This window comes from Stegostoma tigrinum, unplaced genomic scaffold, assembly GCF_030684315.1.
Source record: "Stegostoma tigrinum isolate sSteTig4 unplaced genomic scaffold, sSteTig4.hap1 scaffold_100, whole genome shotgun sequence".
Lineage (NCBI taxonomy): Eukaryota > Metazoa > Chordata > Chondrichthyes > Orectolobiformes > Stegostomatidae > Stegostoma > Stegostoma tigrinum.
The window spans coordinates 796,067-822,252 of record NW_026728052.1 but is presented as its reverse complement, the minus strand read 5'-3'; the positions used below and the strand labels follow the sequence as shown (position 1 = coordinate 822,252).

At 42.6% G+C, this 26,186-nt stretch overlaps 1 protein-coding gene across 10 annotated transcripts in view; it reads right to left on the bottom strand.

The window, feature by feature from the left end:
• LOC132207557 (utrophin-like) overlaps positions 1 to 26,186 on the bottom strand; it is a 204,141-nt gene that overhangs the window by 107,079 nt on the left and 70,876 nt on the right. For 7 of the 10 annotated variants that reach the window (XR_009443535.1, XR_009443532.1, XR_009443530.1 and 4 more), the window contains 5 exons: positions 19,915 to 20,116; positions 10,745 to 10,830; positions 6,370 to 6,527; positions 5,926 to 6,092; positions 4,653 to 4,764 (listed from right to left, as the gene is read on the bottom strand). Coding sequence is in view for 2 of the 10 variants with exons in the window: in XM_059643515.1 (XP_059499498.1) it covers positions 17,756 to 17,984; positions 19,915 to 20,116 (431 nt within the window). In the remaining 8 variants the exon portion in view is untranslated. Of the gene's footprint in view, positions 1 to 4,652; positions 4,765 to 5,925; positions 6,093 to 6,369; positions 6,528 to 10,744; positions 10,831 to 14,404; positions 14,602 to 17,740; positions 17,985 to 19,914; positions 20,117 to 26,186 lie in introns of those variants that run through there. The other 3 variants (XR_009443534.1, XM_059643516.1, XM_059643515.1) reach the window with 3 other exon arrangements.

Below are 26,186 nucleotides of genomic sequence, written 5' to 3'. Positions count from 1 at the left end.
ATCTTTTCAATCCCCTTTACTATTTTATATACCTCAATCAGAACCACTCTTTCGAACGCCAGCAAGTACAAGCGCAAGCTACTCAGCCACTTCTCATATGACAGCCCTTTCATCCCTGGAATCAATCAGTTAAACCTCCTCCGAACTGCCTCCAGTACAAACGTATCCATCCTCAGTGAGGGGATCTAAACTGGACACAACACTCTGGTCTCACCAACACCCAATGTATGAGGAAAAACACTTTGTTACTTTAATGATCCAGTCCTTTTGTGACAAATGCCAGAGTTCCATCTGCCTTTCTTATGCTATGCTATACCTGCATACCCACTTTCGGCTATTCATGCACAAAGGCAGCCAGATAACAGACTTTGAATCTTCCTTCCATTTAAATAATAATTCGCCCTTTTTTCCCCTGGGCAAAACAGGCAAGCCTTGTGCTTATCCACATAAACCACCTGCCAGATTCTGGTCCATTCTCCTCGCCTGTCAATGTTCCGCTCTGTATGTTCTATTTCACATCACAGGCTGTTGTCCCACCTATTTCAGAATCATCCATGCATTCTGTTATGTTACATTTTGTCTCTGCTTACATATCATTTGTATAGGTTACAAATAGTTGAGGTCAGAGAACTGAACCCGCAGCACCCCACTAGTGACAATTCACCATCCAGGCAAAGACTCATTTATCCTGACACTCAGCTTTCTGTCAGTTAGCCAGGCCTTTATTCAAACCAATATTCTACCCTTCATCCCCTTGGATCTAACGTTCTGGTTCACATTTTTATGCAGCAACTGGTCAAATTCTTTCTGGAAATCTCAATATGCCACATCCCTCGGATCCCTGTACAAGATCCTCAATTCTGCCACCTCATCAGTTCCTGACTTCATTACAGCTTTTGTTCAAACATGGTCGAAAGAGTTGAATTCCGGAGGTGAGCTAAGGATGGCTACATTTGACCGAGTGTGGCATCAAGGAGCGCTACCAAAACTGGAGCTGATGGGAATCCAGCAGAAACTCACCACTGGTTCGAATAATATCTGCACAGAGGACGATATTTTTTCCATTCTTTCATGGGAAAGAGGGCATTGCGGGTTAGACCAGCTTTTATTGCCCATCTCAAATTGCATAACTGATATCTGGAGTTCCATGTAGGCCACACCAGGCGACGCAGTTTCCTTCCCTAAAGAACATCAGTGAATCAGATGGGTTTTTCCAACAATTGACAATGGATTTACGGTCATCATTAGACTCTTAATTCCAGATTTTCATTGAATTCAAATTCCATTATGTGCCATCGTGGAATTTGAACCAAGTCCTCAGCACATTACCTGAGTGTTTGGATTATTAGTCCAGTCATAATACCATTAGGTAATAAAATGTGAGGCTGGATGAACACAGCAGGCCAAGCAGCATCTCAGGAGCACAAAAGCTGACGTTTCGGGCCTAGACCCTTCATCAGAGACTTTTGTGCTCCTGAGATGCTGCTTGGCCTGCTGTGTTCATCCAGCCTCACATTTTATTATCTTGGAATCTCCAGCATCTGCAGTTCCCATTATCTCCCATAATACCATTAGGTCATCGCCTCTCCTAAAGGGAGGCATTTTGGTTGTTGGAGGTCACCTGCAGGAGGTCCTGAGAGTACAGTCCTAAGCCTAACCATCTTCAGCTGCCTTATCAATGACCTTCTCTCCATCATAAGCTCAGAAGTGGGGATGTTCACCAGAGATAGCAGAATATTCAGCATTATTCACCACTCCTCAGATAGTGAACCTGTCCATGTCCAAATGCAACAAGGCCAGAACGATGTCTAGGCTTGGGCTGCTAAGTGGCAAGTCGCATTTATACTTTACAAATACTAGGTAATGACCATCTCCAGTAAGAGAAAATCCATAAATTGTCCCTCGACATTCAATGGTGTAACCATCACTGAATTGTCCGCTATCAAAATCCCAGGTTTTACCAGTGAACAGAAATTCAACTGGACTTCCTATTTAAATGCAGTGGCTACAAGAGCAGGCCCAAAGTTCGGATTACTGCATCAAGTAACTCACCTCCTGATTCCCCAGGCCTGTCTACCAGCTACAGGAACAAGTCAGAAGAATGGTGGAATACTCCCCACTTGCCTAGATGGGTGCAGATGCAAAAGCACTCAACAAGTTCAACACCATCCAGGAAAAAGCAACCTACTCCCTCCAGTGCTCAAAAGCAGCAGTGTGTACCATCTATGAGATGCACTGAGAAATCTGCAAAAGATCCTGAGATAGGACTTTCCAAACCTATGACAAATTTCAGCTACAAGGGCAAGGGTAACAGATATATGAGAACAGCACCACCTACAACACCCTGTCTAAGCCACTCACCATCTCAACTTGGAAATATATTGCTGTTCTTTCACTATCACTGGGTCAAAGTCCTGGAAATTCGCCCCTGACTGACTGAGTCTACCTACAGCACATGGACTACAATGATTCAACAATGACAAGGGTAACTAAGGATGGGAAGTAAATGCTGGCCCAGTTAGTGATGCCAGTGGCCCAGAAACAAATAACAATTAAGTATCACCTATCTCTTCTTAAGTCCAGTTTCTCATGTAGCACCATTCTGATTAATCTATAAAACCTGGTCTTTCTATAGCAATGCTCAAAGCTACACACAGTACTCAGTTGTGATCAAATCATAGTCTGCACAATATTAAGAACCATCACTGGCTGATAAGTATGATTGCCCAGCTAGGAAATTCCATATCACAGGTCCTGAGCTCTGTGCGGGTTGATTAGCCTGAACTGGAGCCACATATCTGACCACACGTTTAGGAGGTCTTTCGGAGTGGTGGAAGTGGTCTCGGCCTTGAGAACATTGGCATTCCTTTCTCCAGTTCCTTTCCCACACTTCAACTTCTTGTCTGGTGTTCATGAAGAATTATGTGCCTTCATACAGGAGATTCCCCCAAGTTGGTTTCTTCTGAATGGGGATATCCATACTTTGACCTCCAAGTACTACTTCTTGAAGGAACATTTCAAGGTCTTTTAAATGCTTCCTTTGACTTCTTCTTGTTCAGATGCCTTCCTTGAGTTGGCAAAAATTTACTTTGGTAGTCATAACTTAGGCATCCCAAGTACATGGCAATCCCAATGAGGTTTGTTTCAAATCATCATGGCGTCAATGCTGATGCTGGGAGGTTTTTCCTCCTCGCTGATGTGGAGAATCCATGATAAAACTGTGCTGAACGGGTCTTGAAGTGGCAGCTCTATGTTATCCAGGTTTCACAGTCATATAGAAGAGGCTGAACGATGCATGCCTTGAACTCAAGGATCTTGCGATCAGCACAGATGTCACAATTGAGCATTCTCATCCTTAGGAGTCCAAAGGTGCCACTCGCAGATTGGACGTAATGTTAGAATCTCTGTATCGATGTCAGCCTTAAAAGAGAGAGAGCGTCCCATCTAAGGGAAATGTTCTACATTTGGGAGGATTTCTCTATTAATTTTGATGAAAAGATGGATCACAACATGACAGATTGGTAAAGGATTTGAGTCATCTTGAGGTTCGAACACAGAACATAACAGCGCAGTACAGGCCCTTTCGGCCTTGATGTTGTGAAACCAACCTGAAGTCCAACAAACCTACACTATTCCATTATCATCAATATGTTTATCCAACAACCATTTAAATGCCCTAAAAGTTGGCAAGTCTACTACTGTTGCAGGCAGGGCATTCCACGCCCTTACTACTCTCTGAGTAAAGAACCTACCTCTGACCACTGTCCTATATCTATCACCCCTCAATTTGAAGCTATGTCCAGCCCGTGTCAAACATGGCCATCCGAGCCAAAAGATTCTCACTGTCCACCCTATCTAATGCTCTGATCATCTTGTACGGTTCCATTAAGTCGCCTCTTAATTTTCTTCTCTCTAACGAAAACAGCCTCAAGTCCCTCAGCCTTTCCTCAAAACGCCTTCCCTCCATACCAGGCAACATCATGATAAATCTCCTCTGCACCTTTTCCAATGCTTCCACATCCTTCCTGTGATGCGGTGACCAGAACTGTAGGTAATACTCCAAGTGCAGCTGCACCAGAGTTTTGTACAGCTGCAACATGCCCTCATGGCTCTGAAACTCAATCCCTCTACGAATAAAAGCTAACACACCGTATGCCTTCTTAACAACCCGATCAACCTGGGTGGCAAATTTAAGGTTGAGGCTAATTCTTCAGTATACTTCTGCAAAGGCCTTAAGGGAGATTTGAAGACTTCTGAGAGCGGAAATGACATTGTGAACCACATACTGAAGTTCCATATGCGAGGTCAGTGTCATTTTCTTCTTCGATTTCAACTGGTTGAGGTTAAAAGGTTTTCCATCAATCCTGTCCAGGCCACTGGGAAGCTTGTTCTTCACGAGATTAAGAATGGCGGTGACAAAGCTGGAGAAAAGGGTGGGCGTGATGACACATTCTTCCTTGAGCCTCAACTTGACCTCAAAGAGCTTCTGCACAATATTGCATTTCTGGTATTGAAGCCTGATTTAAGCTGTTGGCCTTTTATCATTTTAGCAAACTACTTCAACTTTGAGGGAAGATTGTATTTAAATGGTTAAATCCCTAAGTTTCCACTGATTGGAACAATTCTATCAAGTGGAATAATATATTACTCACCGGAGTGCAGTACTCCACCATGGGGCAATGTAACTTGTGTCCCTTTGATGTGCGCCCCGAAAAGAAACAGCTTTGGCAGATGTCAGAATTGAAGTGCTTGAGACTGCGGTACCTATAAAGAAAGAACAAGAAGTAAGAGAAATGTTCATTTTTGTTTAGATATTTTCAACCTTTGAAGGAATGCAAGTTAAGTAGTTAAATTACATATTTCTTTTTATTTTGAAGAAACGGTAAATTGTTTGGGGAGAAACAAATGCTAGGAAAGTCGGGGAAAACTGTCACAACTCCCCCAGTCAATTTTCATAATGAAATATCTCATCCCTGGAATCATTCCTGTAATTTGGTCCTGCTCTGTCTCCAACATTTTCACAAAGTTCCCTTCACATGGAAGGTTTTCATCTGCCATGGTGGCATAAACCTATTCAGAAGTAACCTTGCCAGAATCTTCCCAGCAATGGAAAGGCTGGTGATCCCATGGTTCTTTGAGCAATCTGACATTTCTCCTTCAGTTTTGTACAAGATATGGCATCTTAAAGATTCTGTGAAATCCTGCCCTGTTCCTCATAGTCCATGAAAAGCTAACAGATCTTGGCCTTCAGAGTTAGGCCACCATTCCTCAAGCTTCAGATGGAATTCAATTGACTCCGGGTCGCTGTTGCTCTTTACTTAGTTACGGCAGTCATAGTTTCATCCACAGTTGGGGTCTCACTTCTTAGACAGGGAGTTGTTTGGTCAGATCAATGGCAGTAACATGCACCTTTTCCAAGATGGTCAATCGTAGAAATGTAGGAGAATAGTAAACCAAAAAGGTTCAATTACCCCTTAGAAATCCTGTCCAAATATGCATTTTAATTTACTAATTATGGACAAGAAGTTTTATCGATCATTTAGCAACACCACAGCAATCACTTTCATAGGATGCACACACACTGATTACAGGACTAATAAAAAGGCCTTTCTGTAAATTCCCAATAATTGCAAATTACAGAAGCAACCGCAAGTCGAGTTACAATCCGTTCTGAGCCACAGTGTCTGTGATCAATGCAACTGTGAACAAAATACCATAAACATGCAGCATTCACCTCTCACAAAAATTAAGGTAAAGAAGTTGATACTTAATTTATCCTAATTACTTCTCTGGTCCATAAATTTGTTGGGATTTTTGACGATTTCAGTTATCATTTACTGACAGAGTTTCCAATAGAACATCTAAAGTTAAAGCTTTCTTTAAAAACTAATTCCCACTAACTTTCTGCTGGTTTGCACATCTCACCTGAAACCTACGATTGGGTACTCTTTGCAGATGTTACACTTAGCCTGATGTTTTGCAGTTTCAGCAGCTGCCACACGGTGTCGAACAGGCAGCCACACCATGGACTGAGGCTCCAATCTCATCCACTCGACAAAGCGTTCAACATCAATCTCTGGTTTGTTCTGGCCCTGGAGGGAAATAAAAGATCAGCTGCATGATTAATTATGTCAAGCTTACGTCCGCTATCCTCAGTGATATGGTATCTCATACACTATCACTGGGGTTTCTGACATTGTTTTTTGTCATTAATCTAATAAAAACATTGACTACTTATCAACATGATAGCCTTGGATTAGTGGTGGTACATGTTGGCCTCTGGAACCAATTCAAACCAAAAATGAGCACAAAAATCATACTGGCAAGTGGACCCGCTTGACCTTATGAATTGGTGCAGAGCACACTTACATGTTGGAAGCAACTGCGGATACTTGGTTCAATGTTGCAGCCTCCAAATGAAGCTACCTCACCCAGCTGCCAAGGGATCTGGACTGCATCGTAAAGCAAAAGACTCAGGCTTCGTTGGTCACATAAATCTGTGGGTTCAGCGACTTGTTTGAAGAGATCTGCCAAAGTTATCCAGAAGAAAAATATTGATATTCCTCAACTTAAGGGAGGTAGTTGAGAGTTCAATACATCCAATACATCTTCCTCAATTGCCTTGTTTTGTAAATTATGTTAAAAGATTATTTTATGATCTTGATTGGCTATTTGCAAACAACTGTGGAAACAAAAACTTCTGTTTGTTTACAACAATGGACAATGTATGTTGTATGATTCTCCAAGGAAGTCATTTTGTCAATTTCTTTCTTGATTGTAAATCTCAAAACTCTCTGATATCTCCTCATTCATTTCACAGAGGTAATCTTTGTGTGGACCTGGAAAACATGGGCACTGTCCTCAATGAATATTTTGCGTCAATCTTTACAACGGAGAAGGACACTGCAAGTATAGATATCAGGGCAGAGGACCTCGGAACATCAGAGGTTAAGACATAGGGAGATGCAGCTGGTTTAGCAACTTTAAAAGTGGATACATCTGCAGGCCGAACTGAAACGTATACCAGTTAGCGAGGGAAGTGAGGGAGGAGATATCTGGGCCCCTGGCAGCAATTTTCAAACCCTTGTCAATCACACGTGAAGTCATGAAGGACTATTAACATTGTCCCACTATTATCAAACGGACAAAGAAACAGACCAGGAAATTAAAGACCAGTCAGAATAATCTCAGCACTGGAGAAGCTACAAAGAGGCATTCTTAGGGGTAGAATGTACTTGCATGAATTAATCAGGGATAGTCAGTATGGATTTGTTAAGATGAGGTCACATTTCAGAAATTTGATCCAAATTTGAGGAGATGTTGGAAGATTGATGAACTTCTGCATTTGATGTTGACTTAGTAAAGTCCCCCTTGGCAGACTGATCAAGAAAGCAACAGTCAACGGGATCAAAGGCAAAGAGGCACACTGGAGCCAAAACTGGCTGAGGCAGAGAGCACAGGGTGATTGATGGTAGAGGGATGTCTATTTGACAGGATGTTTGCTTTCAGTGGGGTTGTGCAGGGCTTGCCACAAGGACCCTTGAAGTTTGTCATGTATATTCTTCATTTGGGCTTAAACACAATTTGTATGACCGTGTCACTAGCAAATCACTAATTCAGTGAGGAGGATATCGGTGGAATGGTCATGTAAATAACAGCCATGGAATCAAAGGCAAATTGGCAAATTGGCAAATTGGTTGACAGACAGGAAGAATAAACTTCAGGAGGAGATCAACAGACTGGTCAGCGGGACACAGCAATTGGAACTCAACCAGGAAAAGTGTGAGCTAACGAACTCGGGAGGGCTAACAAGGCAAGGGATCACACTATGAAGGGTGTGATCCTGGAGATTACTGAAAAAACCAAGATGCTGCCTGGGCTGGGGGTTCTCATGGAATCATAGAGTACAGAAGAGGTCCTACAGCCCACTAAGGCTGTACCTCTAAAAATACACTGCGACATTTTTACACACTAGACCATTCTCAAAAATATTATGACATTACAAGTGCTCATCCAAGTACTTTTCAAAGGTTGTACGGTTTCCTGTTTCAACTTCCCTCCCAGGCAATGCATTCCAGACCTTTACCACACTCTGGATGAAAATGATTTTCCGCAAAGCTCCTCTAAATTTCCCGTCTTTCTCTTTAAAATTGTGCCCTGTTGTTATTGATGCTTTAACTAAGGGGAACAATGCTTTCTACTCAACCTATCTATACCTCTCATAATCTTCTATGCCTCTATCAGGACCTCCACTCACCCCGCCAAACGTTCTCTGCTTCACAGAAAATAATCTGAATTTTTCCAGCCTTTCTTCACAGCTAAAATGCTCCAACACATGCAACATCCTTTTCATTCCCTCCAGTACAATCACATCCTTCCTAATGGGTGGTGACCAAAACTCCACACGTGACTCCAGCTGTGGCCTAACCAAACTTTTAAACAGCTCCAAAGTGACCTCCCCACTCTTACAATCTATGCCACGACTGATAAAGGGAGATGTCCTATATGTCTTTGTAACAACCCTTATTAGCCTGACCTGACTCCTTCAGGAATTTATGAACAAGTACCCCAGGATCCCTTTTCTCCTCTAAGCTTCCCAGTGTCCTGCTATGCATTAGATTTAGATTTAGGTTTTATTATCACATGTATTCAATACAGGGTACAAGAGTACAATGTCACCTCAGACGGTGCCATCTCAGGTACAAAGTACCTCGGTACGAAATTTTAGATGCAGATGTAGAAAATTTATCCATCCTTCTTTACTCAGAGTCGTAGGGGAGTGGAATGCAATGCTGGAGAGGGTAGTGGAGTCAGCCTCATTAGGGGCATTTAATCGGCTATTAGTCAAGCACATGAATGACAGTATAAGGTAGGAGTGGAGGTTAGATAGACCTTAGGATGACGGTAAAAGTTCGGTACAACATCGTGGGCCGAAGGGCCTGTACTGTGCTGTACCGTTCCATGTTCTATGTTAGAAAAATAAATGAATAAGTTAACAAGTTCAGCACGACAGTCTTCTTAATATAACAGTAGAAAAATAAAAACAAAAGTTTAAAAAGTCAAACATTACAGTCCTTTCTGAAGCCACGAGTTTGCAGACACACTGAACGAGGGCTCCACAGTGACGGCTCGTATTCCCCTGTGCTGGGCTCAGGCCCGCCCATCCTTGCCAGTGGACTTCACTGCTGACGGCCGTTGCTGTCCTCCATCGGGCATGACAGGCTTTGCCACATGAAGTACTCTCTTATCTTATTCCTTCTTCAGGCTATATCAATTTGCCACTGACCTGCCCAACTGACCGATGCCAAGAGTGGAGCAGACAAGGGGACCTGGTAAAGGTGTTTAAGATTTTGAAGGGCATAGAAAGGATAACTGGAAGTTGCTTTTTCCATTCGTAGACAGGGGAGGGGAGTTGAGGAGAACCTATTTACCCCAGTGTGGTGGGAGTCCTGAGTTCACTGACTGAAAGTGTGACTGATTCAGAAAGTGTCTGAATATTTAAGCAGTATTTAGATGTTCACTTGTGTTGCCGTAGGCTCCAGGGCTATGGGCCAAACAGTCAAAAAGGAAATCAATGCCATGTGAGTTCAATGTAGACAGATCTTTGTTGAGTAGTGCAGGAACTACAGACCACACGGCCTCCTCCTGTGCAACAAACATCCATGAGTCTATAATTACACAGCTTTTCTTGGAGGCATTTCTCCACTTGACTGATTCTTTGTAAAAGCAAGGCTAACAAAATAAATCCTTTTTATTAAAAGCTTCCATCTCACTGAGAAAGCTTCAGGCCAATTTGATAATCTGCTCTCAAAGATCTGCTCATATTTTGATAGTTGGGACAAATTCTACTGTCAGGGCTGACACAATCCACAACATTCTAAATCAATCAACAATATTCCAGAAAGATGATCATTTGCCTATCCGACCGATTTTAACTGATGCTTTAAAAAAATAGAGAAATAAATCTGGATCTGTCAAAAACTAATCAGTTCTTCCTTTGACCATACCCATACGTACCAGCTTTCAATGAAATATGCCCATTAGTTTGTGAGATACATTGTTGACAAACAGCACAACAAATGGGCAAAAACATAACCTCACACTAAGTGTTACCACTGCTGCAACTGAGCACTTGAGTCATACCACAGTTCTGAATATTTTTCCCAGTATTCTAATGATGAAAACATGATTGGGAACAAAAACAGCTGCTAAGGTTAGTGTCTTTGAGAAACAATAGCATCATACATATGTAGCGCATCATTTATCTTGCAGGAATGCACTGTGCAGATTCTGCACAGACCAAGTTATGACTTAACATTCATAGTGGTAATGACTAATTACAGAAATATACTAATACAGCAAACCTTTTGTTAAACAGCACCCGTGGTACCAGGAATGTGCTGAGTAATCAAAAATTCCAGTTGATCAATAGGTGCACACGCACAAAAAAACACACACTCAATAATCGGAACATAATGCACAGGATATATGCATCACTGTTCTCCTTCATTTACAGTATAAATACCTTCAGTAATGAAGCAACTTTGCCTTAACTAAAACTTACTGGCAGGGAGCCTTCTCACTTGCACCCTCACCAGACATCACAGAGATTATGAGAATACAGTAAACATCTGGTGTATAATTTTTGTCAGTTTATTGAGTGTGCTAGTTTGTTAAACAAAGTTTACATACAGTTAAATCTACAGTTTACATGTGTATCAGCAATGATAGATTTAGTACTGACACTTGTATTTTTCCTCTAGATGATCCTTGAAGAGTCACGTCAAGCCAATTTTCAAAGAAAGCACTCTGATTCTTCCACTCATACCCCTGGAAAAGGAAGTTGCAGAATGTCATGACTGACTTTACTTATTTGAATACAGCATAACATACATAGAACATCGAACAGTACAGGCCCTTCAGCCCACAATGTTCTGCCGAACTTTTACCCTAAACCTCAGGTCTATCTAACCTCCACCCCTATCTTAAACTACCATCCATATGCCTGTCTAATAGTCACTTAAATGCCCCGAATGAGGACGACTCCGCGACCCACTCGAGCTGAAACAAAGATCTCTTTGAATTGTCATTTGTCAGACATGTATTGAATCAAAAAACAAATTTCTCACTTCCATAGATTTCTACAGCATCTTAATATGATTTGTGAAGATTATACTCCACCCTTTCATTTAATAAATACAACTTTAAACAAAATGCCACTATATAGAACTTGTATGTTGGTATTTGTGCATATGCCATTTCAGTTTGTGTGATCTGTTTCGATGCAACGAGTGATAAACACTTTGATTAAAATGGTTGAGAGCAGTATATGTGAGATTTAATACCATGTTTAATCTACAGATAGTCCATCTGCAGGTAGTTATTCATGAGACTCAACTGACATCATGTCTCAGGGGAGCTTGTGATCTCTGGGTTATGCACTGTTTGACCATTGCCGACTGGTCACTAGTTGAGTGGAAAGAGAACTACTAGCTGCTATCCATTTTCAACAAGTGATCACGATAATCTACCTGTGTTTCAACGTCCCATCAACATTCAAGAATTATTGCTCGAAGAGGCTTCTGTGTAACAAATAGGAGCGGAATCAAGATCAGCCATGTTGTTTTCCCTATCTGAACAAGCTGCCAACACCATACATAAAGGGACCGTCTTAATCATTCTTATACAATTAACTTTTACAATAGACAACAGGGGCAGGATAAGGCCATTCGGCCCTTCGAGCCAGCACCACCATTCATTATAATCATGGCTGATCATCCACAATCAGTATCCTGTCCCTGCCTTATCTCCATAATACTTGATTCCACTATCTTTAAAAGCTGTACCTATCTCTTCTTGAAAGTGTCCAGAGACTTGCCCTCCACTGCCTTCTGGGGCAGAGCATTCCATATATCCACCACTCTCTGGGTGAAGAAGTTTTTCCTCAACTCTGTTCTAAATGCCCTATCCCTTATTTTTATACTGTGTCCTCTGGTTCTGGACTCAATCATCAGCAGAAACATGGTTCCTGCCTCCAGAGTGTCTAATCCTTTCATAATCTTATACGTCTCAATCAGACCCCTTCTCATCCTTCTAAGCCATGTCCCGGTACAGCTGCAGATGGACCTCTTTGCTCCGATACTCAATTCCTCTTGAAGGCCAGCATGCCATTGGCTTTCTTCACTGCCTGCTGTACCTGCATGCTTGCGTTCATTGACTGATGTACAAGAACACCTGCATCTCGTTGTACTTCCCCTTGACCTAACTTGACTCCATTTCGATAGTAATCTGCCTTCTTGTTCTTGTCACCAAAGTGGATAACCACACATTTATCCACATTAAACAGCATCTGTCATGCATCCGTCCACTCACCTAGCCTGTCGAAGTCACCCTGTATTCTCATAACATCCTCCTCATATTTCACACTGCCACCCAGCTATGTGTCATTGGCAAATTTGCTAACATTACTTTTCATGCCTTCATCTATATCATTAATGTATATTGTAAACAGCTGCTGTCCCAGCACCGAACCTTGTGGTACCCCACTGGTCACCACCTGCCATTCTGAAAGGGACCCGTTTATCACTAGTCTTTGCTTCCTGTCAGACAGCCAGTTTACAACCAAAGTCAGTATTTTGCCCACAATACCATGTGCCCGAATTTTGCTCACTAATCTCCTAAGTGGGACTTTATCAAAGGCTTTCTGAAAGTCCAGGTAGACTACATCCACGAGTTTTCCCTCGTCCATTTTCATAGTTACGTTCCCAAAAAATTCCAGAAGATAAGTCAAGCACAATTTCCCCTTCGTAAATCCATGCTGACTCTGACCTATCCTGTTGCTGCTGTCCAAATGAATCGCAATTTAATTTTATAATTCTTTCCCACCACTGACGTCTGGCTAACCGGTCGATAATTTCCATTTTCTCTCTCCCTCCTTTCTTGAAAAGTGGGACAACATTAGCCACCCTCCAATCCGCAGGAACTGATCCTGAATCTAGAGAACATTGGAAAATGATTACCAATGTGTTCACAATTTCTAGAGCCACCTCCTTAAGTACCCTGGGATGCAGACCATCAGGACGTATCAGCCTTCAGACCCAACAGTCTATCCAACACCATTTCTTGCCTAATATAAATATCCTTCAGTTCATCCATTACCCTAGGTCCTTCAGCCACGATTACATCTGGGAGATTGCTTGTGTCTTGCCTAGTGAAGACAGATCCAAAGTACCTATTCAACTCTTCTGCCATTTCCTTGTTCCCATTAAATAAATTCACTCGTTTCTGTCTTCAAGGGCTCAATTTTAGTCTTAACCATTTTTTTTCCACACACCTAAAAAAAACTTTGACTATCCTCCTTTATATTTTTCGCCAGTTTTCCTTCGTACCTCATTTTATTCTCTGCGTATTGCCTTTTTAGTTATCTTCTGTTGCTCTTGAAAAGCTTCCCAGTCCTCCGGCTTCCCGCTAATCTTCGCTCGGTTATACTACTTCTCTTTTATCTTTATAGAGTCCTTAACTTCTCTCGTCAGCCACGGCCATCCCTGCCTCCCCTTAGGATCTTTTTTCCTCCTTGGAATGAACTGATCCTGCATCTTTTGCATTATATCCAGAAATACCTGCCATTGTTGTTTCACTGCCATCCCGGCGAGGGTATTGAACCATTGAACTTTAGCCAGCTCCTCCCTCATAGCTCCCTCGTTCCTACAATACTGACACTTCCAATTCTCCCTTCTCCCTCTCAAATTGCAGATCAAAAATTATTGTATTATGGTCACTACCTCCTCATGGCTCCTTTACTTCGAGGTCCCTGATCAAATCCGGTTGGTTGCACAACACCAGATCCAGAATGGCCTCCTCCCTGGTACGCTCCATACTGACTCTACATCTCCTGATTCTATGTCTCCACTCGCAAGGGACTGGAGATTTTATATTTCTTCACATTTATAATTTCATATTTTTTCACTATTTTTATTATTACTTCATTTCATATTTCTTTACTTCTGACTATTTTAAATACAACAGGTTTTCTTATGCTACATCAGTGACGACATTTCAAAGGTAGTTTAGCTGCCTATAAAGTACTTTTTATGCCTGAGACCATAAAATGTGCTACATAAATGCAGTTCTTTCTTTTATTAACTGCTGTAGTTGTGTGTTTCTTTGCCAATGGAGGATTGGCTACAATTACGCAGAGTAACATAAGTGAAATACATTTCCATGACAAAATTCCAAACCATGGTTACTCAATTAGAATAATAAAATATTGGCTGTTTGCAACCGAACACTGTAGATGAGCGAGCGTCACTTAGTCAGTAAAGTACCAAATAAATATGTTCCCGACATGGAGAATACAAATGAAAACTACGGTAATGCTCACAGGAAATTGGACAATGTTCTATTTTATGATCACAGCAATGCCATATCATCAACACATGCTTTAATAGATAATAAGTCACTCTGCGATATTTATTCATTTGTTTTTCATTCTCAAGATCATCTTGGCAAATCCTGTGAACCGGGACCACTTAGTTAGGACTTAATTCGCATTTTTTTCCACCTATAATATCCATGGTTTATCCATCTCCACTCTATGTTTGTCTGCAGGAAGATGAGTTGACAGGGGGTTTACAGTTTTAATTCATACAGATGTTTGTAAACATCTGTCTGTAGCTAGAATCTATGCTGTTGTAATAAATAGGTATTCTTGTTAAGAACAGAAAAGTGAAAACTGCCGGGTTAGAAAGTTCCAGCTACGCGCTTACCTGATGGAAATGCATTGACTGTGATATTAATATATATAATTGTTAAATGAGAATACTGACGAATTTTGCTTATTGTTTCTGTGATGATCTAAACAATCCATTTGTCAACACTATAAAGTAGATATTGTTATTGTAAACACCCCTGAAAATGCAAAGAAAATTTCAAGAGGGGCCAAATAAGTAGTGTTGGGGAACAAAGAAATGGCAGAGGAACTGAACAAGTATTTTGCATCAGTCTTGAGGTTGGAAGGCACCAGTAGTAGAGCTTTAAGGGAGTCTGAAGCAGAAGTGAGTGCAGTGGCCATCACTAAGGAGAAGGTACAGGGGAAGCTGAAGGGTCTGTGTGGAATTTGTACATTCTCTCCATGTCTGCATGTGTCTCCGCCAGGTGCTCTGATTTCCATCCACAGTCCAAAGATGTGCAGGCAAGGTGGATCAGCCGTGGCAAATGTGAGCTTGCCGGGAAAGAGTACAGGGCTGGGTCTTGGTGGGATGTTCTTTGCGGAGGTGGTGCAGACCCAATGGCCTCTTTCCGCTCTGTAGGAATTCTATAATTCAGAGAAGATGGTAAATTACATGGACCAGATGGACTGTCCCCCAGAGTTCTGAAGGAGATAAGTGAGAAGACCATTGGTGATCTTTCAGGAATTACTGGAGTCAGGGTGGGTCCCAAAGGAGTGCAAAATGGCAAATATAACACCCCTGTTTAAAATGGAGGGAGGCAAAAGATGAGAAATTACAGACCTGTTAGCCTGGCGCTGGTCATTGGGTCAGATTTCAGAGTCTATTATTAAGGATGAGACCAGACAATGCTTGGAAGTACATGGCAATACTTGGAAATACATGGTAAATTGGGCTGAGAAAACACAACTTTGTCAAGGGAAGGTCTCTGTTAGTTTCTTTGGGAATGTAACCAGTGAGTCAAAACCAAAGAGAGCCATTGAACTTTATCTATTTGGAATTCCAGAAAGCCTTTGACAAGGTGACACACAGGAGTCTTCAAAATAAAAAATGAGCTTATGGTGTTCGGGAGTAGGTACTGGCATGGACAGAGGATCGGCTAACTGGCAGAATGCAGAGAGTGGCAATAAAAGGGTCTTTTTCAGGATGGCAGCCAGCAACTACAGGAGTTCCGCACTCATCAGAGATCAGACTACAGCCATTCACGTTATACATTAGCAATCTCGACAAAGGAACTGATGGTATTGTTGTCCACAGGGCGTTGTTGCTAAGTCTGCAGATGACATTTCGATAGGTGGAGAGGCAAGTAGTGTTGAGGAAGTGGGGAGGTCACAGAGAGTCTGTAGAGATGGGCAAGTACAGGCATAGACTATTTTCTAAATGGGGAAAGGCTTCAGAAATCTGAACCACAAAGATGCCCCAGTTCAGGATTCTTTTAACATGCAGGTTCAGTTGGCAGTTGGGAAGGCAAATGCAATATCAGCATTCATTTCAAGACGGCAAAAATATAAGAGCAGAGATGTATTGCTGAGGCTGTGTAAGGCTCTGGTTATCTTGCATTTGGAATATTAAGAGCAGTTTTTGGCCATCTATCTAAAGATGGATGTGCTGGCCTTTGTCAGGGTCTAGAGGAGGTTCTCAAACATAATCCTGGGGATGAAGGCACTGTCACGTGAGGAGTGGCTGAGAACTCTGGGTCTGTACTCGATGGAGTTTAGAAGGACGAAGGGGGTCACACTGAAGGTCAGTCAGGACTGGATAGAGTGGACATGGAGATGATGTTTCCACGAGTAGGAGAGACCAGGACCTGAGGGCACAGCCTCAGAGTCAAAGGGACCACCTTTCAGGATGGAGGTGAGGAGGAATTTCTTCAGTCAGAAAGTTGTGAATCTGTGGAACTCATTGATGCAGAAAGCTGTGGAGGCCAAGTCAGAGTTGATTTCAGGCATAGATAGATATGTTCTTGCTTAGTGAGGACACAGGAGGTTGAGAATGACAGATCCCACTCAATGGGCTGAATGGTCTAAATCTGTTCTGAAATCTGAAGGTCGAAAACACTGGAATGTTAGTTCAGTGTTATTTTTATTGCACTGCAAGGACAGTATCTCTCCAAAAGACCTAACAAATTTTCCCACTCTGTTGTTGCAAACATATTCAATAACTAGCAACAATGCTCCTATAGTGCCTCCCTCAGCCGACGCTAGTTAGTTCTACACTCATCGTAACTGCACGTGTTTGCCACCACTGAAACATCCCGGTATTACTGGCACTAGTGCCATGTTTAAAGGCTATTGTGAACCAGTAAAATACCCAGAATCCAGAACTGCCTTGTACAGTTCATAGCAATTGTCCCAGACAGGGCAGGAAAGGGGAAATTAGCACCTTATTTACAGTTAGAGACCTGGAGGTCCTGGTGGATGGATTGGTGCAGTGGAGGACTGTCCTCTTTCCCAAGCACAAGCACAGGAGGCCACAACACAATATTCAGCCAGACTCATCTGAGGCTGTCCAGTGTCAATGCAGTCTCAACCACCAAAAGAACCATACAGCAGTGCTGCAGGATCAGTGACCTCTGCTCCAATGGAAGAGGATCCTCATTGGTCTGTGCTACCTCACATTCACACTCTCTCTAATTCTGCACCACCCTTCAGCACAGCTCATGTAATACCATTCTCACCAAAGCATTCAATGTCTGTCTTCGCTTGCTCTCGTCTACTTGAGGCCCCAAGGCTATTATTCCTGTATGTTCTCTGTGCCTCTTGCTCTCACCCAGGAGACCTCACCTCCCTTCCCAAACATACATGAGCACTAACAAATGCACCAGCTCATTTCATCTCACTCAATTCCTCCCTTTGTTTCATTCCAGGAAAAACAGCCCACAGTAGGGCAGAAAGAGCTAACACAGGTAGTGAGGTGTCTAATGTTTGACTTCTCACAACCTATGACGACAGTGTCCTGACCATGGTCATTCTGAGCAGCCAACTAATTGCATCCAAGCCCCTCGAGTGATATCAGACAATGCCCTGGAGTTACCTAGATCTGCTGCCTGAAAGTGCCTCGCTTGACTGGAGACCATTCCCCTCGGAACCTGAAGCATGACCATGTGGTTGGAGACAATGCAATGCCTTCTGTGCTTCTGCAGCTGGCACAGACTGCAGGTGTGAGATCAACATATCACGGTGCTGAACGGCAACACATCCACTCCTTTGATTGATGACTGCTAACAAGCATGACAAGCTGTCTGGCTTGGTCTCGATGCTAAAAAGTTAATCAACATAGTAGCGTTATGAGTCTGTTAGATGTGGCGGAGGGGCAAACCTTAAGAAGACAAGGCAAATGAAGACAAGGCAGAGGAGCTGTTAGCATTCATGCAGGGACACAATGAGAGTTGAGAGCTCAAGCAAGGTGTCCTGATGTGTAACATGGCCCAATACATGAATGGGTGCCTGTCCCTGCATCCAAAAGTGCCCTGGCAGTAGCACTGCAATGAGGGGGGCTGCTGCAATCCAGAATGCAGCAATGAAGTACAGAAGAGTACTGAAAGCAGATCTGTGATGTGCCATGATGTTCTGAGGCTGGAACATGTCACATGTCAAAACTGTGGACATGGGGTGATCCTGATGGGTGTGGCTGCAGATGCTGCGGACTAGTGCCCAAGTTGGAGGTGCAGAGGAGCATCGAGCAATGTGGAAGCACCACACACCCACTCAGAATTTCATGTCGTTAATTCGGAGCATCCAGTTTCTGTCTGGCAGGTAGAAAAAGGGAATAAGTACTAATGAGGTGGTACTGGGAAATAGTGCATGTCGTTCAGTGCTCCCTAGCGAGAATTTCAGCTCAATATCTACAATTTCCCTGGAAAAGGCAACATTTTGGTTTTGACATCCTGAAGCAGCTTGAGCTGCTATCAATATGAAGGGTACGCACCTAATGAAGAATGTCAAAATTGACAGTCGCAATAACAATTTAATATTGGAACACATCTCATGCAGACAAAGCTCAATTTTATATTAATGGTAAATTCAAGGTGATTGGGGTGGATAGGAGGACACCGAAAGTTTAACCCTGGACGTCCATTGCCAAGTCCTAGAATTGTATCCAGCCTGGACTGAAAGAAAATAAAATTCTCTCCGCTTGCAAGGATTCCCCAATATACTGTCACAGTCCTAATACATTTCCAAGTGAAGTGCATAACATTATTCCTAAATGGAGTTTACTAAACAATCTGACTGAGATAAGCTGAACGACAATTAGTCTGGAAAATACCACAATGGCACAGTTAATGCTCTTCAAGATACTGGCTAGGTTAAAAAGTCTCAGTTATGAGATAGACTGGTATGCTGGGTTTGTTTTCCTTGGAGCAGAGGAGGCTGAGGTTGGGGTTGGGATCTGATTGAGGCAAAGAAAATTATGACAGGCACGGGCAGAATACATTGTGAGAATCCTTTCTCCATGGCACATGTGTCTAAGACCAGATGGCACAAGTTTACGGTGAGGATTAAATGCTTTGGAGGAAGTCTGAGGAAAAGCTTTTTCATCTAAAAAGTGGTAGACGTATGGAGCACGCTGCCTGAGAGGGTAGTTGAGGCAGGTATTCTCAACATTTAAAAAGCATCTGGGATGAGCATTTAAAATGCTCGGTCAAGTAGGCTGTGGAACAAGTGCAGATAAATGAGATTAGTGCAGCTTGGTGTATGTTGGGAGGCATAGACACGGTGTTTCTATGCTGTATGACTCTACGAGATTGAGGGTCACATAAAAATTTATTCTACATCTGGCCGTTTATTCCTTGACATTAACTGGATGATGTTCATATTGTGTACTTTATACACGTCTTTCTCCAGCACTAACATTTGTCACCGTGAAGAGCATTACAATCAGAGTGTCGAGATGTCTACATGATCCTGTACAGATCTGACCAAATGGATTCCAAAGTATATCAGTTTCAATTTTACGATTTAAAACAAAAATCGCTAAAACTTTCAACTACTTTATCTGTTTAAGTGAAATGAAATTAGAACATACTGAAACCTTATGTCAACAATACCAGGATTGATTTTAATCAGTCGACAATCTTCATATTCACTGAACGGATCATATACATATCAAAATCCAATCCGTCGGATGCAGTTTAAATGCACCTTAGGAGAATCTAAACATACTACATTAAAGTGTAAATCATACATACGTATCAAATACGTTCAGCAGCCAGTTCAGACACATGTCGACACAGAGTGGCACATTGACCAAGTCCTTGTGGTTTTGTTCCAAAACATCATAAATGGACGTTAAACAGTTGATTACTTCAGTCACATTCAGAAGTTGCTCGGTTTGTGTCAATTTGTGTTGATCAAAGACGCGTTGCGCTGTGTGCAACTCCAACAGATCCACTACAAAGGAGGAAGAAAACTAACTTTGATTACAGTTTTAACTTATTGAGCTATCAAATAAAATTAATTCCTGTATTTGGCCTAGAAATAAATACAATGATTCACAAAAGTACTCTGGAATGAAGGAAACAGGCCATTTCCTTCTCAAATGCACGATGTCAAATCTAACTCGGGAACCGTCAGTGATAATGTATGGTTTAGAAGGGGTGGACACTAGGAAGTTGTTTCCGTTAGGCGGGGAGACTAGGACCCGTGGGCACAGCCTTAAAATTAGAGGGGGTAAATTTAAAACTGAAATGAGACGACACGTCTTCAGCCAGAGTGGTGGGCTTGTGAATTCATTGCCGCAGATTGCAGTGGAGGCCAGGACGTTGGATGCCTTCCAGGCAGAGATCGACAAATTCTTGATCCCAAAAGGAATCAAGGGCGAGGGGGAGAGTGCAGGGAAGTGGTGTTGAAATGCCCATCAGCCATGATTTAAATTGCAGAGTGGACTTGATGGGCCGAATGGCCTCACTTCCACTCCTATGTCTTATGGTCTTATGATGCTGGTCATATTCTGTCGTTTGGTTCAGTAATTTCTGCAGAACAATGGTGGAGGAACAGTAGCTTTGTATGTTATGAAGCCCTCCTTTATATTTATGAAGCAGGACTCAGTACAATTTAAACTAAAACATCCATCTCTTTCAACCGACGTGCATTCTCACTACATCCAAATCCAAAGTACAAACTAATTGGCTCTTTACTCGTTTCAAATAGTGGATCTTACAACCCCTATTTCACTGCTGGTAATCAGCATTCATTTAAATCACACTAGGTTGCAGCTATGAAGTGTGTTAATCACACATTCTTGTTCATTTTAAAAAGGCGCTCTGTTACCTCGGTTTTGAACTAGATTTCTCTTATAATTTTGCTCTTTTGTCATACACATGGTATGTTCTACAGCGTCTACCAAAAACAATTAGTAGTTAAACAAGTATCAATTCAATTTTAGTTCACATGATGCCAACAAAATCTGGCAAACATGGTCAAAACATGGAATGCCAATCGAACCACTCCAAATACAACAGAACCTCCATAAATAAAATCTAATGGCAATATGAGGAATGAAGCTCCCAGAGATATGCATTCATCTGAGTGAAATCGTTGATTTTCTCGGCTTCTAACCCTTTCACAGGCAGAGAGATCCTGGCCCATGAACCTTCACTGCTTGAAAAAAATTCCCCTCGACATCGCCCTACATCTTTTCCCCAAAACATGAATGCATTCCCTTCTCCTTGTAACATCATCCACCAGCCATGGGAACACAGCCTCTCCACGTTTATCTTATCCCAACCAATCATAATCCTTTATGTCTCCATTAACTACTTATTAATCCCCTGTACTCCAATGAAAATAGCGTTAGCTAAATTTGTTGATAAAATGTCACAATCCTAAAACAGGTTGGGTAAATTTCATCATTATTACTCAATATTACCAAAATTATTACTCTTGAAGTTTAGTCCCAGATTTGGGTGTATCATTCCAGTCCTATTTCAAGGTTCAGGATAACTTCTTTGTTTTAGCACTGCATGAGCTACATTATAAAGCCCCATCCCACAGATACGAAGGTGGGAAGAAACACATAAAATCTGGAGGGCACTGTGTGTACATGTGTGGAAGTTCTGGGGAACTGTCAAGCAGCCTGCCTATCCTTTGACCTCCTGAGACTAATTGATGGCAATTTAAGGGATCCCCTCTATTGCGTAAGGAGATAGATGTCAATCAGGAAGGCAGTCAGCTTTACATGCACAATCCAGCCTCGAAAAACTGAGTTGGTAGGGGATCCTCATCCACAGGCCCCTTGGCCTGATCCAAGGCACTTCACGCCCTTAAACTCTCATCCAACGTTTCAACAACCCCGAACAACCCTCGACCACTCCGCACCTCTAGTCCGGGACCTGCCATCCAGCCATCAGCAACTTCAGACTCTTCTGGGCTCTAAGTGGCCAGGAGTTCTACAAGGTAGAACTTCCATCCAAGAGGGCGCCCCATGTCCTGCCTCCAGCCATTTAATGCTGCAGGGCAGCTGTGAAGAGCATGGGCAGGGTCCCATTTGGCATTTCAACTGGGAGACACCTGAGCAGGAGTGGGGGCAACAGCACCATGTCGAGTACTATTCACCAGACCAAAACTTCCATATCCTCAGCATTCTCTCCAATGTTCTGCCAATTCAACAGTCAGTGCCCAAGGTTAGTGGGAAACCAGAAATAAGGAAAGATTTCAAAGCCGAGAAATAGAAAAGAAACCGACAATAAGAGCTTATTTAAACAAATGAAAAGGAAGGAAGAGGTCAAAGTGAACGCAGATCCCTTAAAGAATGGAGGCTGCAAAAATAATAATGGGGAATCAGGAAATGGCAAATGAGACAAATAAATACTTTATGTCAGTCTTCACAGCAAAAGGCACAAATACCATCTCAAAAATATTTAGTGAACAAAGAGCAAAAAGCAGACAAGAAATATCACCAGAGAAAAGGTGCTCGGGAAACTAATGGGGTTAAAGGTCGATAGGTATCTGGGACCTGATGTACTCTGTGCTAGTATATTAAAAGATGTAGCTAGTGCGGCCTTACTTGAAATACTGCGTGCAGTTCAGGTCGCCCCATTACAGGAAGGATGTGGAAGCATTGGAAAAGGTTCAGAGGAGATTTACCAGGATGTTGCCTGGTCTGGAGTGAAGGTCTTATGAAGAAAGGCTGAGGGACTTGGGTCTGTTCTCATTGGAGAGAAGAAGGTTAAGAGGGGATTTAATAGAGACATACAAGATGATCAGTGGATTAGATCGGGTGGGCAGTGGGAGTCTTTTTCCGAGAATGATGACTTCAGCTTGTACAAAGGGGCACAGCTTCACATTCAGGGATAATAGATTTGAGACAGATGTCAGAGGCAGGTTCTTTACTCAGAGAGTGGTAAGGGCGTGGATCGCCCTGCTGGCCAATGTGGTTCACTCAGCCACATTCGGGGCATTTAAACAGTCCTTGGGTAAGCAGATGAGTGCTGATGGGCTGGTGTCGCGGGGTGGGCTTATATTAGTTCACTGGTCTGTGCAACAACAAAGCCCGAAGGGCCTGTTCTGCGCTGTATCGTTCTATGTTCTAACCCCCCACCAGCACTCATCTTCACTGGTTTCATCCTCGCCGCTTCGAACTGTCTGTCTCCTCTCGAACTATCTTCTCAGCTATCCATCTTCAATCCGCCTCCCCCTCTCTCCATATTTATTTCAGAATCCCTTCCCCTGCCCCATTTCTGAAGAAGGGTCCAGATTCCAAACATCAGCCGTCCTGTTCCTCTAATGCTGCTTGGCCTGCTGCACTCATCCAGCTCTACACCTTGTTTCTTCAGATTATCCAGCATCTGCAGTTCCTACTATCTCTGAAGAGATTTTCTTTCTCTTCTCCCACAGCAGTCTTGGAAACAACTCATATGGGCGTGGGGATTTGTTCACTTTTAAACCAGCCAATAATTTCAATTTCACCCTGCATCTTCCTGCTTTATAGACATCAATGCTCCTCCTTGAAGGGAGGACAGATGGGAGGTACTTGTCGACTGTATCGATGCTCTTCAGTTCTGAACACAGATTGCCCCATCACCCTTCGTACACCCCGGTTTCTAATTGGCCCTACTCTTTCCCTGGTTATTCTCCTGCTTGATATGCCTGCAGAATATCTTGATATTCTTTCCAATCTTGGCCACCACCGTTTCTTCACACTTCATTTTTATACGTCACTAGTCATCCATTCATTTGCTCCCTTTGCACTTGTCATAAACATGTCCTGAACATTCCTCAAGATCCAGGGTTCTCCAGGCTTGTTGATCATAAATTTCACCCAAAACGGAACATAGCTGGCCTTTACTCTCCCAGTTCCTTTTCTGCTGTAGATTCGCCCTCAACCAACTTCCCAAAATATTACACCCAGATCCTGCCTTGTTTCAGTCAAATATGCCTTACCCCAAACCAAAAACATTTTTTTTTAAACAGATCTCCTCTCCCACGTTGAAAATTCTGTTGTCATGGTCACTATCACTAAAGCACTTAGCCACTGTCACCTTGAACACTGCCTTTGTGTCCCAGAAGTAGGTCCAGCATTGCACCGTCCCTTACAAGCTCGTCTACATGGTGATGTTAAATAATCTCTCAAATGTATTTAAAGAATTATTTCCCAAGTCAAACTTTTATGTTATCTCAATTAATGTTGTGCAGTTGAAATCCCCGAATATAATCTTTATATTATTATTTTCTCACCCCTCAGTGAATTACCTGCTCTTCAATTGCCCACTGCTTGGAGGCCGACAGCTTAAATTCCTCACCACATTAGCAAACCCTTGTGCAAGGATTTTGGTTCCTTTCTGCTTCAGCTGCAGACCAGCCAACTTGCAGAGGATATACCATCCCCACAAATTGTCCTTCAGATCCATGTGTCTAAATCCCTCCCCAAACACAAACACTTGAGCCAAGCATTCATCTGTTTTCTTCCCCTTTTTCTTGCCTTCTCAGCATGTGGCACCAGGAATAATCCAGAGATTGCAACTTTAGAGGTTCTGCTATTTAATCCACTGCCTAGCTCTCGGAACACTTGATGCAAGACCTAATCACTCATCTTACCAAAGTGTACATCGAGCTGCGTCTTACAGTCCTCCTCCTTCAGGATATTTTTAATGACATTGTTGATCTGGTTAACACACCATAATGGAGTCACATCAATGACTGTGAAAAATCTGGTCTACCCAGATCGTCGCAATGGGCAAAAAAGCACACCAATGTCTCTACTTCCCAGGAGGCTAAGGCAATTCAAATATAAAGGGCAACTTTCATTGATGTACCAGAGAAAGCATCCTATCTGGATGCATATCATAGCATGGTTTGGCAACTGTTCTTCCTAAGAAAACAACAGACTCCAGAGTCATGAACACAGCACAGTGCATCATGCAAATCAGCCTTCCACTCATTCATTCCACCTATACTTCCTGCTGCCTCGGGAAAGCAACTGAAATAATCAAAGGTCTTTCTCACCCGCCAATTACACTCTCTTCTACCCTTTTCTGAAGGGAAGGTGTCAAAAACTTTGTATTCATGTGTGAACAGATCCCAGAAAAGCTTCTTCACCACTGTTATTGGACATCTGAATAGAACTCTTAAAATTTTAAATCTAATTTTGATCTTGCTCTCTGTGCATCTTCTCTGTTGCTGTCATTATGTTCCATTTCACTAATGCACCTTGTATGGTATGATCTGTCTATACTGCATGCATCACAGAACTTTTCACTGTACCTAGGCATATGTAACAATGAATACTCTAATCAAATTGACTGTGTGCAAGAGAGAGGTGAACATATGATTGTGTTCAAGAGTGCAAAGACAGTGCACGAAAGTGTGAGTGTGCGCAGGACAGAATGTGTGCGCCAGTGACTGTGCTCAAGAGCGTGTAAACGAGAGTCAGCACAAAAGCGAGTGTAACAGCATGCATGAGGCAGTGAGAGTGTCTGTGAGAGCGAGTGAGCTTGAGAGCAAGTGAATTTGTAACCCCAAGTGTGTGAGGGAGAGTTTTGTGTGTGTGTGTCTGTGTGTAGTTGAGTGTATGAACATTGGCAAAAGATCCTGCGAACAGGGCATGCAAGTGTGCCACGGAATGTGTGCAAGACCATGCATGATTGTATGACAGTATGGAGTATGAATGAGTGAGAACGTGACTCTGTGTGTGTGTGTCTGTCCGTGTGTGTCTGCCCGCGTGTGTCTGTCCGTGGTCAGTGTGTGTGGATAGTATGTTTGTGCATGAGGGATAGGATATGCATGTGCAACATAGTGTGACTGTGAACTTCTGTTTGTGCCTGAGTGAAGTGTTGGGGGAGAATAGGGAGAGGAGAGATCGAGAGAGCGTATGTGAGAGAGATGAGATGAGGAGAGGAATAAGAAATGATGAGTGGTCAATACCTGGAGGTAAAAAAGAACAGTGTGAGAGTGTTAATAGAAGCCGCTGGATAGAATATGGAGGCTAAAATAGTATCAGAGATAATGGGAACTGCAGATGCTG